Source organism: Symphalangus syndactylus, chromosome 16 (assembly GCF_028878055.3).
Source record: "Symphalangus syndactylus isolate Jambi chromosome 16, NHGRI_mSymSyn1-v2.1_pri, whole genome shotgun sequence".
NCBI classification, from domain to species: Eukaryota; Metazoa; Chordata; class Mammalia; order Primates; family Hylobatidae; genus Symphalangus; species Symphalangus syndactylus.
The window spans coordinates 25,418,756-25,431,422 of NC_072438.2; the positions used below are offsets into that span (position 1 = coordinate 25,418,756).

The 12,667-nt window shown below is 46.8% G+C and overlaps 1 protein-coding gene across 2 annotated transcripts in view; it reads right to left on the reverse strand.

Annotated features, from left to right (window-relative positions):
* The window catches only part of FAM184B (family with sequence similarity 184 member B), a 147,338-nt gene that overhangs the window by 27,271 nt on the left and 107,400 nt on the right, over window positions 1–12,667 (reverse strand). For both annotated transcript variants that reach the window (XM_055246366.1, XM_055246369.2), the window contains exons 9-11: window positions 9,491–9,617; window positions 7,567–7,779; window positions 3,930–4,083 (exon numbers count right to left, since the gene is read on the reverse strand). In XM_055246366.1, coding sequence (XP_055102341.1) covers window positions 3,930–4,083; window positions 7,567–7,779; window positions 9,491–9,617 — 494 coding nt within the window. The remainder of the gene's footprint in view (window positions 1–3,929; window positions 4,084–7,566; window positions 7,780–9,490; window positions 9,618–12,667) is intronic.

Consider the following 12,667-nt stretch of genomic DNA (forward strand, 5'->3'; position numbering starts at 1 on the left):
AAACTCAGGGAAGAGTAAGGCCAGAAACTCGAGCTTCCTCTCTGAGGATGGAGACTGATTTCTAGTACACTAGACACGTGTCAGCATGATCGAAACAATTATTTCAAAATGAATATTTTCTGATAGAGCAGATGCTATTTAGTGGGATATTCCTTTTAAAAAAGATACTCTCTATGTGCTTGTAAATTTGATACTTTACTTTTCTGTAATGAGCTTTTGAGACTCTGTATTTTAGTTATTGAAAATAACCTTTGAAACATTTTTCTGATCATTCCATAAGCACCTAGCACAGGTTTTAGTACAGAGCAAGTGCTCAACATGTATTTGTAAAATAAACAAATGATCTTTAGAGTGATAATGGATGAGGTGATAAAAGTGTGCTAGTTATAAAAGCTTTCCTATAAGCTTACTAACTTTCCCTCAAGGTTAACTATATTAAGCACATGTAAAAGCATAGTGTATTTGGATGATATTAAGATGGAAAATTGGCCAGGCGTGGTGGCTCATGCCTGTAATCCCAGCACTTTGGGAGGCCAACGCGGGTGGATCACGAGGTCAGGAGATCGAGACCATACTGGCTAACATGGTGAAATCCTGTCTCTACTAAAAATACACAAAATTAGCTGGGTGTGGTGGCAGATGCCTATAGTCCCAGCTACACGGGAGGCTGAGGCAGGAGAATGGTGTGAACCCAGGAGGTGGGGCTTGCAGTGAGCTGAGATCACACCCCTGCAGTCCAGCCTGGGTGACAGAGTGAGACTCCATCTCAAAAAAAAAAAAAAAGAAAAGAAAAATTTACTTGGTAATCTTTCCAGCAGAATTTTGATAAAGTGATTTCTATAGCTTATTTTCTTAAAAAAAAATCCAAACAGAACCCCATTTTTTGAAAACTGTTATCGTAAGATACATGCAATAAAACTCTTTACTAAATCATAAGTTATAGGGTATTCATTTTTTACCCTCCTCCTTCTTTCATACCTTCCCACCATTCATCTATCCATCCATCTACCTATCCATCCTTCTATCCACCTGTCCATCCATCCATCCATCATCCATCCATCCACTCATCCATCCATCCACCTGTCTGTCTACCCATCTGTCCATCCATTCATCTACCCACTGATCGACCCATCAGTTGCCCACCCAATCACCCACCCATCCGTGTGTCTACCCATTTGTCCACCCACCCATCTGCCCATCCACACATCTCCATCTGTCTGTCCGTCCATCCATCCATCCTTCCTCCTGTCCATCCATCCACTCATTTTTCTGTCCATCCACCTGTCCACCCAACCACCCATCCACCCACACCCCCATCCACTTGTCCATCCGTCCGTCCGTCCGTCTGTCCATCCATCCATCCATCCATCCATCCATCCATCCATGATGTCTAGGTTCCAACCCTCTAGTAACACCCACCCTCCCTGCCCTCTCACAGGGACCTATAGTACTGCAGGTCATTTGTGTCTCACACAGATATTAGAAGAAGAATAATCAGCATCAGGAATATCTCATATCAACCTGCCATTACTGTAGGTGCTTGCACCTTCCCTTGAAGCCTATGATTTGTTGTCATCACAGAGTCCACAAAGCCCCTTCTTCTCGGGACTGGTGCTGAGAAGCCCAGCCTTTTCCCAGGGTCTTTCCAGGGATCTCTCCTGATTCTTTTCATCAGGGAAGAATGGGGCTGCTGTGGAGTCAGAAAAGCCAGGGAAAGGGTGGCAGGGACATCTGCACTGGCAGCTGCTGCTGGGTGTTGGAATCACCAGGGTGTCCAGCCTGACTTGTACATGGGGAGCCTTGGACCTGAGCCATGTGGCACAGCCTGGGTTCTGTCTTTACATGCTGCTAACTTCAGCATTTCCCATGTGGGCACCTCCATTCCAGGGTAGCTGCTAACTGGGAAGTCTATGAAACTCTTTCCTTCCTGTTCCTCACACCACTTCCTCAGAAACATGCAGTCAGTGGGACACACTTTCTAATGAGAACTCAACCAGGCAGCAAGGTAGAGCCTCACTTGTGGAGGTGAAGAAAATGCTGTCCTCCAGAATTCTCTTTTTACTTTTTTTCCTGAATTTTTTTTTTAGAGATGGGGTCTTGCTATGTTGTCCAGGCTGGTCTTGAACTACTAACCTCAAGTGATCCTCTCTCACCTTGGCCTCCCAAAGGGCTGAGACTACAGGCATGAGCCACCACACTCAGCACCCAGAAATCTCTTAAGAGCCCTGTCTAGGTTTGGAAGAAATATTTAATAAAGCCAACATGATCTTTAGTGCTCAGCATGAAATGGTGAAAGGTATTTGTCTTGCTCTTAAGAATAAGAAAGATGAGAGTAAAGGAGAAAATGAGGGACAGGGACGATCTACAAAAATGAGAGAGGTCTCCAGAATCAGGCATGCAACACTGAAATATTCAGTCATGGCCAGGCACGGTGGCTCACGCCTGTAATCCCAGCACTTTAGGAGGCTGAGGTGGGCGGATCATGAGGTCAGGATATTGAGACCATCCTGGCTAACACAGTGAAACCCCGTCTCTACTAAAAATACAAAAAAATTAGCCGGGCGTGGTGGCAGATGCCTGTAGTCCTAGCTACTCGGGAGGCTGAGGCAGGACAATGGCGTGAACCTGGGAGGTGGAGCTTGCAGTGAGCCGAGAGCACGCCACAGCACTCCAGCCTGGGTGACAGAGTGAGACTCTGTCTCAAAAATAAAAAAAGAAAAAAAGAAATATTGAGTCATAATTTCACAGGGAACACTTAGGTAGACTTACTGCATGCCAGGCTCTATTCGAAGCACATCTTATGTATTTACTCATGTAATCGTCATTGCAGCCCAGTGAAGTGAATGCTATTATCCTCATTTTATAGATGGGAGACTGAGGTACAGAGCAGTTAAGCAAATTCCTACCCAAAGTCACACAGCTAGTGAATGTTAGAGCTGGGCTTCACACCCAGGCAGTTTGGCTCTAGAGATCTTAACTACCTCTGTTAACTTCCAAGATGCTTTGTGTGAGTGGTTTTATTGATGTGGCAACTGAAAAGGGGCAGAGTTTTGTGCTGGGGATGATGTGGGGGCAGGCAGAGGAAGCAGAGCCTGGAAGCCTAAGATCCTCTAATTTGCCGAAATCTTCAGAACAGAAATGAGAGGTTGAGGCAATGCCATGAAACTCATATGAAGGCTCAGAGATCTGGGTTACATGCAATAACGATGATGATGATGATAATGATAGTATCTACATTCACTGGGCTCATATTATATGCTAGGCACTTTATATTTAATATCTTTTTTTTTTTTTTTTTTTTGAGACGGAGTCTTGCACTGTCGCCCAGGCTGGAGTGCAGTGGTGCTATCTCAGCTCACTACAAGCTCCACCTCCCGGGTTCACGCCATTCTCCTGCCTCAGCCTCCCGAATAGCTGGGACTACAGGTACCTGCTACCACGCCCGGCTAATTGTTTGTATTTTTAGTAGAGACAGGGTTTCACTGTGTTAGCCAGGATGGTCTTGATCTCCTGACCTTGTGATCCACCCGCCTCAGCCTTCCACAGTGCTGGGATTACAGGCGTGAGCCACCGCACCCGGCCTTTATGTTTAATATCTCATTTAATCCACACAGTGAGCCTATGAGGTAGGGACAATTGTAATTCAATTTTATCCAAAAGGAAAATGAGGCTCTCAGTAAGCCATCCCAGGTTTCACAGCTAGTTGGTGGCAGAGCCAGGATTATCCCTGACCTGTGTGCCTGAGATTCCTGGAGCCCTGGCCTGTGAGCCCGAGAGCCCTGGAGCCCTGGCCTGTGGGCCTGAGACTCCTGGAGCCCTGGCCTGTGAGCCCAAGAGCCCTGGAACCCTGGCCCTCAGCTTGTCGCTGGTTTCTATGTGCAGACCCTACAGTTGGCCAAGCCCTCCTCGGTACACCATTGGGTATATACCTAGCAGCAAGGCCTGCTGTGCCTGCATCCTCTCACGCTCCTCCTGCAGCTCTTGCCTGGCCTTTTCCTCCAAGGCCTGGAGCTCCAGCCGGTGTGCCTGGTGTTGGATCTGGAGGCTGTGGCTGGATTCCTTCTTCAAGCGTTCCTCTGTGGCCTGTGGGAAAAAGTGGGGAGAAAAAGGCATGAAAGTGGACACAAGGGTGGGAGACCTGACTCCTTTGCCACACTCTTCTGAGCCAGGATGCTCTGAACATTTGCACTCTTCCACGGAGGGCTTATCAGGCTACAGAGAATGCTGTAGCAATGGCCTGGCCACAGCAGCCATTTTGCACCAGGTGAACCTACCGCCTTCCACAGCTGATTGGGCCAGAGTGGACACCTGTTCTAACCTGGGCCAATCAGAGTTCCTTTAATGTAAGTTTGATATGAAGAGGTGAGAGATAGAGCAAAAGAGACTGACAGACAGATACTGACTCTGTGGCTCCAAATTTACTATACTCAGGAGCACTAAGGTAACTATCTGACATCTGCCCCAGGACCAGTGGGGTGATGGCTGCTGTCTGTGGAGGAAGCCCAGGGCTGCTGTGCAAAGCAGAGCAGAATGACATAGGGAGGGGTGAGGGGTCCCTACAGTTTTTCAGTCTCTGCTCTTGTTTGGTCCTGAGAACTGTCTGTGTCTCTGTCCTTGGGTTCGTATTCATTCACTCTTTTTTTCCCTACTTTTTATTTTTGGTTCATTCATGCTTTCACTCAACAAACATTTATTTACTGAAGTCCCATTGTGTGTCAAACACCCAAAACAAGTTCTGTGAGCAGCTGCGTAAACTTTAATAAGTGTCTCTTCACTGCCTGCCTAACTTCACTCAAGCTGGTTTCTATGAGAGGCACAAAAACAACCCCTAAGATGTCCATGTCTGAAAACGGAATATGTTACCTTACATGGTCCAAGGGACTTTGCACATGGGATTAAGGATCTTAGATGGGAGATTATCCTGAAATATCTGGGTGGGCCTCAATCACAAGGGTCCTTATAAGAGGGCTGTAGGAGGCTCAGTGAGAAAAGAGTTGATGGTGGAAGCAGAGGTCAGAGAAACAGAAAGAGAGAGAGAGAGGGAGAGGGGGAGAGAGCATGAGATTTGAAGCTGCTACACTTCTGCCTTTGATAATGCAGGAAGTGACCAGGAGCCAGGGAACTCAGGCGGCCTCTAGAAACTGGAAAAGGCAAGGACACAGATTCACGTCTGGAGTTTTTAGAAGGAACCAGCCCTGCCAATTCAATTTTTGGATTTCTGACCTCCAGAACTGTCAGATAATAAATCTGTGTTGTTTTAAGCCACCAGGCTTGTGCTAATTTGTTACAGCAACAATAGGAAACTGATATACTTTTTTTTTTTTTTTTCCAGTTAGGAGAGTTCCAGTTAATATATAGCCCCAGGTTTTAGATGAGGAAATGAGAGATGGGCATTGGAGAGATGAATTTGGTTTCCCAGGGTCACACAGAAAAAGATACGGAAATTATTATCTTCCCATCTTTTTTAACTCTTTTTAAAATATATATAGAGGGAGAGTCTCGCTCCCCAACCTGAGCTCTTGCAGACTGTAAGCCAAAGTGAAAAAAGATTTAGAAGAATTAAAGAAATAAGGAAACTGACATCGTTTTTGAACACCTAGTAAGTGCCCAGCAGTCCGTGTGCATTATTTCCTTTCTTTTTTTTTTTGTTTTGTTTTGAGATGGAGTCTCGCCGTGTTGCCCAGGCTGGAGAGCAATGGTGTGATCTCAGCTCACGGCAACCTCTGCCTCCCAGGTTCAAGCAATTCTCCTGCCTCAACCTCCTGAGTAGCTGGGACTACGGGTGCACACCATGACACCTGTCTAATTTTTGTATTTTTAGTAGCCATGGGATTTCACCATGTTGGCCAGGCTGGTCTCGAACGCCTGGCCTCAAGTGGTCTGCTCATCTTGGCCTCCCAAAGTGCTGGGATTACAGGCGTGAGCCACCATGCTCTACTTTCTTCTTTTGTAAAGCTTCTCTTATATTCTTATCAGGGGAATATGTGCAGATAGTGTAAAGAGCCAAATAGTATTAAAAGAAAGGAAAATAAGCAGCCTCCCCGTCCTTTCCTCCTCCCTCTCCATCTCCTGTCCTCTGAGGCAGCCATTGTCAACTCCTTGTTTCTTGTTGTATTTACCAGCACTAAAAAGACAATGTTGCCATTCTACTGTATCTTGATTATTTTTGAGACTATGAATTGTCTTCCTACTATAGTAGATCAGGATTTCAGGTCTCACTCACTCTGTCTTCCATTCCTTTTACACAGTATACAATATATATTTTTAATATATTGAAGTATACTTCATATTTTCCTTATTGAGAATATGTAAATATTATTCACTGTTGAGCTAAATGAATTATGATTGATCTTCTGCCTCATGCAGCTTTTTGTTTTTCCTTGCATTAATAAATGCTGCATTTTTTATTTGTTTAGTTTCCTTTGGTTATCTGGCAAAGTCTTCCTACAACTTCTAAATGCTTTGTAAAACACACAGCGCAATTTTCCACATGGCCAAATCTATCAGAGAATCCATCAATTTTGCTGTCCCCTGGAGACAGCTCTTCCAGAGCCCTCAGTTCCTTGCTGCAGTTTGTCCAGCAGCAAAGCCAGACTCCTCAAACCTTCCTTCTTGCTCCTGCATTGAATCCCTGGTATCCCAGCTCTCTTTTATTCCCTCTCCCTTGGTTTGCTCCCTTGTTTTTGTGGGACACCTCTTCAAGGAACTGCTTATGAGGGCAGGAAGGGAACACCCTCTGAGAAAGCCGTGTTTAAGCCAGGCCACAAGGTCGAAGGCGCCGGATGAAACATGCCTGAATCACCTCACCAGATTATCCGTAGTTAACACACTACAGTTTCCCAAACCCTTGGAAAGGTCTTTGTGGCTGAGCTGTTCTTTTTTTTTTTTTTGAGACAGAGTCTTGCTCTGTCACCCAGGACGGAGTGCAATGGCATAGTCTCGGCTCACTGCAACCCCCACCTTCCAGGTTCAAGCAATTTTCCTGCCTCAGCCTCCCAAGTAGCTGGGATTACAGGCACCTGCCACCACGCCCAGCTAATTTTTGTATTTTTAGTAGAGACAGGGTTTCACCATGTTGGTCAGGGCTGGTCTTGAACTCCTGACCTCAGGTGATCCACCCACCTCTGCCTCCCAAAGTGCTGGGATTACAGGCGTGAGCCACTGCACCCGGCCTGAGCTGTTCTTTCTCAACTCTGTGCTGCTCTTTTCGTTTTTAGCTGCAGGACTGAGGCTGACTTCCTGGCGTGTTCATGCACGCCACTGCTCTAGTCATGAAAGCAAGTCGTTCTTATGCCACCAAGGTCACAAGCAGGTGGGGAAACGTAGCACAAGAAGCCCAGCAGACCTAGCCCGCTTCCTTTGCCACTTACTAGCTGTGTGACCCTGAGCAAGTTACAAAATCTCTCTGAGCCTCTTTCCTCATCTGGAAAAAGGGAATACAATAATAACAATCTGGAAAGATGCTTGGGGGATTGGGCATCATGTAGAAAAGGGACGGCTTTGTGCATGGCAGTTCTTACCTAGCAGGTGCCTGGCACAGAGTAGACGGCACAGTCCTTCCCTCACCTTGAGTTCCTGATGTCTGGCCTTTTCCAGCATGCGCAGGGCTCTCTGGTGGGAAGCCTCGAGCTGGGCTCTCACAGCCTGGTTCTGCTGAGTGTTCTCCTGGAGCTCACGCTGCAGCTTCTCCCTCTCCAGGTCCGAGAGCTGCTTGAGCGCCTGCAGGTCCTCCCTGTAGTTGCTGGTGCACTGCTCCAGAGCCTGCTGCATCTGCGAGACCTGCGCACAAGGCATCCTGCCCTCAGTCTAAGCCCCTTGCCTTTCCTGGGATATTTTCTTCAAATAAAAGCTTTCTAGGCCGGGCGCGGTGGCTCACGCTTGTAATCCCAGCACTTTGGGAGGCCGAGGCGGGCGGATCACGAGGTCAGGAGATCGAGACCACAGTGAAACCCCGTCTCTACTAAAAATACAAAAAATTAGCCGGGCGCTGTGGCGGGCGCCTGTAGTCCCAGGTACTCGGAGAGGCTGAGGCAGGAGAATGGCGTGAACCCGGGAGGCGGAGCTTGCAGTGAGCCGAGATTGCGCCACTGCACTCCAGCCTGGGCGACAGAGCGAGACTCCGTCTCAAAAAAAAAAAAAAAGCTTTCTAAATGTCACCTCCATGCAGCTGAGCCTCCTCTGTCTGCAGGGACTCTGAGGGGATGGAAGCTGCAAGCTTTAAGGACCTGGGGGTGGCCAGTCCTTCCAGGGGCCCCTCAGCTAGAGCCACGAATGCCAGGAAGGAGGAAAAGAGGGGTGGGGACACCAACCTTTCAAGAGAAATCAAGAGGGGACTCGAATGCCTTCCAGGGACCCATGTGGCAGCCCCCCTCCTCCCTCAGGTGCTTGCTTGAATCTGGCTTCCTTACTGAGGCTTCTCCTGACAGCCCCACGTAGTACTACCTCCCCCAACCCCACGTCCCCCATCACAGGACAGCCTCCTAGAAACCTCTGCCCTGCTCTAGTTTTCTTTTTCCTGAGCCATCATTACCTTAGAATGAACTACGTGATTTACTAACTTCTTACGTCAACCATTTATTGTCTGTTCCCACCTCCATTGCTAAAATATACATATCTTTATATATAAAATATCTTTTTTTTTTTGAGACAGGGTCTTGCTTTGTTGCCCAGGCTGGAGTGCAGTGGTGTGATCCCGACTCACGGCAGCCTCGAACTCCTGAGCTCAAGCGACCCTCCCACCTCAGCCTCCTGAGTAGCTGGGAGTACAGGCACAGGTCACCATGCCCCGTAATTTTTTTTTTATTTTTTGTAGAGACAGAGTCTTGCTATGTAGGCCTGGTTGGTCTTGAACTCCTAGGCTCAAGCGTTCCTCCTGCCTCAGCCTCCCAGAGTGCTGGGATTACAGGTGTGAACCACCACACCTGGCCATAAAATGTAAGGTATTTTGTCTTGTTTGTGCATTGATGAATCATCAGTGGCTCATAGTGAGTGCTCATTTGCACAGCAGGTTTTTTATTTTCTTTTTGAGACAGTCTCGCTCTGTCACCCAGGCTGAAGTGCAGTGGCGCCATCTCGACTCACTATAACCTCTGCCTCCCGGGTTCAAGCGATTCTCCTGCCTCAGCCTCCCGAGTAGGTGGGATTACAGGCACCCGCCACATACCCAGCTAACTTTTGTATTTTTAGTAGAGACGGGGTTTCACCATGTTGGCCAGGCTGGTCTTGAACTCCTGACCTCAAGTGATCTGCCCCCCACCCCCACCCCCCCCCCGGCCTCCCAAAGTGCTGGGATTATAGGTGTGAGCCACCGTGCCTGGCTGCAACAGGTTTGGAATGAATGAATAAATAAAACCAAGAATCCAACTTTGCCCTGGTCCTGTAATGCCTTCCCAGCTTGGATGTGAATGAGGCCCTGCATGCATTTCCAAGTTTGTAAAAAGGAGGGGCAGGATCTCAGGAAGGGGGCACATCCCCACCAGGGTTGTCCTACCTGGGCTTGCAGTTTGGCCTTCTGGCTTTGCCAGTCCTCTAGACGCTGGATTTCGGATCTTTTCTCCTTCAACAAAGAGCCCAGTGGAAGTTGTGGGTCACTTCCCTCCTTGAGAAGCACTTTGGTCCTTTGAAGATAAGGATGCCACAATCACAAAAGATCCTAGGGCTAGGAATGACACTGCTACTCCGATAACGTGCCAGCCACTGTGCCGGGGAGGAGGAAGCTCTGATAGCAGTTAGTGGGGATTGAGTTTCAAAAAGCAACCTGCCATATAAAGTGTATTATTGCACTTAGGATACAATCAGGAACCACCTGATACCTGTTTAGCAGGAATCACCTGATATCTGTTTAGCAGGAACCACCTGATATCTGTTTAGCAGGAACCACCTGACATCTGTTTTCGTGGGTTTTAATAAATGATGATCAACCGTCAGAATGACTGAGAGCTTAGAGTTACTGATATGAGGTCTTTGGGGGCTCCAAAAGAGAGATCTCTACGGTCTTAATTTTGCAGCTCTTTCTGCATCTATAAAAACGACAACACTTCACTTTAATACAGTGTTTTGCACTCGTCAAAGCATGCTCACACATTTTACTGGCGTCCCCAAGTACAAATAGGGGGACTGTAAATAGGCCTCCACATATGCAACATGAACAAGGAAATGCTAGTTTAAAGCTGCAAAAGTTTCTGCATTCTAGATAAGATGCTGACAAATGTCTTTAGAAGAGACCAGAGCTCCCTTCCTTAATTCGGAACTTTTGAACCAGCTGAGAATTTCAAGTGTGATTGGTTTAGATTGGGATGTGAAGTATTTATCTTGTTTGACAATGTAAAAGGATGCCACATGGTGGGGTTCTCTGGAGAGATTGCCAGGTGATGAGCAGCATCTGCTTCCCCTGACAAGGCCATCAGGCCAGAGCTCCAGAGGTGGGGTTTAGGGTCTCGGGCTGTGAGAAAAGGCCATGAGAAGGGGCACTCTGCTTGGCAGAGGTAAGAAGGCCCAGGATGGGGGGTTAGGGAAGAGACAGACAATGGGGACCCTGAAAGGAAGGGTCTGATGCTAGAAGCAGCATAGGAAGGTGGCCAAGAGGATGGTGCAAGAGCCAGACTACCTAGCTCCAAATTTTAGCTCTATAACCCACTCAACACGGGAAGAGTTTAAAGATCTTGGTGAGATCTTTAAACTCCCTTGGCCTGAGCTTCCTCCTCTATAACATAAGGTTAATAATGCTACCTTTTCCATAAGGATTAGTAGAGTCAATATCTATACTTAAAACAGTGTCTGGTGCATAGTAAGAATTACATAAAGAACTAACTATGGGCTGGGCGTGGTGGCTCATGCCTGTAATCCCAGCATCTTGGAAGGCAGAGGCGGGTGGATGACCTGAGGTCAGGAGTTCAAGACCAGCCTGGCCAACATGGTGAAACCCCGTCTCTACTAAAAATACAAAAAATTAACTGAGTGTGGTGGCGGGCACCTGTAATCCCAGCTACTCAGGAGGCTGAGGCAGGAGAACCACTTGGACTCAGGAGGCGGAGGTTGCAGTGAGCCAAGATCGCGCCATTCCACCACCCCAGCCTGGGCAATAAGAACGAAACTCCATCTCAAACAAACAAACAAACAAATAAAACTATACATATTAAAAGAGAGAAGTTCTCTTTCTCTGCATCATTTTGATTCTCTTAGGTTATCCTCAAGCCTTTCGAAGGTGTGTAAAACATAGCCACCTTTAAGGAGCAATGAAGCAAGGATACCTGGGTCTAAACTCTGAGTATGAAACCAGCCCAAGGGTTAGGAGGCCAGAGAAACCATAAGAGCAGCCTGGGGCAAGCGTGACAGGTGGCACCACCAGGTAAGCACTCCCAGTGAGTCCCGGGAGAGGGGAGGGGGCTGAACTTTCTCTCAGGATAGGGCTCAGTTATTATTATTCTTTTAAATGTTTTATTCAAGTAAAATTTACATATAGTGAAGTGCACAGATCTTAAGTGTACAATTCAGTGAGTTTTGACAAATATATACAACCATGAAACTAACATCTCAATCAAAATACAGAAGATTTTCATTACCCAAAAACTTCCCTTGCAGCCAAAGCTTTGATTTCCATCACCATGGATCACTTTTGCCTGAGCTTAAGCATCGTACAAACAGAATCATGTGGGATGCATTCTCTTGTTTCCAGGTTATGTTGCTCCCCATCATGACTTTTGGCCTCATCCATGTTGTTGTGTAGTATTCTTTTTGTTGCTGTGTAGTATTCCATTACATGAATACCTTGTAGTTTGTTTATCCATTTTTCTACTGATAGACATTTGGATTGTTTACACTTCTGGGCTATTATAAATAAAGCTGCTAGAAATAAACTTGTCCAAGGATTTTTTGTGGATATGTTTTTCTTTTCTTTCTTTTTTTTTTGAAATGGAGTCTTGTTCCGTCACACAGGCTGGAGTGCAGTGGCACAATCTCGGCTCGCTGCCACCTCCGCCTCCCAGGTTCAAGTGATTGTCCCGCCTCAGCCTCCTGAGTGGCTGGGACTACAGGTGTGTGCCACCACGCCCAGCTAATTTTTGTATTTTTAGTAGAGATGAGGTTTCACCATGTTGGCCAGGCTGGTCTTGAACTCCTGTCCTCAGGTGATCCACCAGCCTCGGCCTCCCAAAGTGCTGGCATGAGCCACTGTGCCTGGCAATGTTTTTCATTTCTTTTGCTTAAATACCTAAAAGTGGAACTGCTGGTAGGTATGTGCTTAATGTTTCAAGAAACAATCAAATAGTTTTCTAAAGTGATTTACCATTTTAGACCCTACCAGCAATGTATGAGAGTTTCAGTTGCCCTGGATTGTTGCTAACATTTTGTGTTGTCAGACTTCTTAATTTTGGCCATTCCAGTGGGTGGGAAATGGTATCTCACTGTGGTAGTGAGTTGCATTTTCCTGATGACTAATGATGTTAATCACATGTTCATGTGCTTACGAGCCGCTCATATATATATATATATATATATATTTTTTTTTTTTTTTTTTTTTTTTCTTTTTTGGGACAGGGTCTTGCTCTGTTGTCCAGGCTGGATTACAGTGGTGTGACCATGGCTTGCTGCAGCCTTAACCTTCCAGGCTCAAGCAATCCTCCAACCTCAGCCTCTTGAGTAGCTGGGACTACAGGCATGTGACACCACG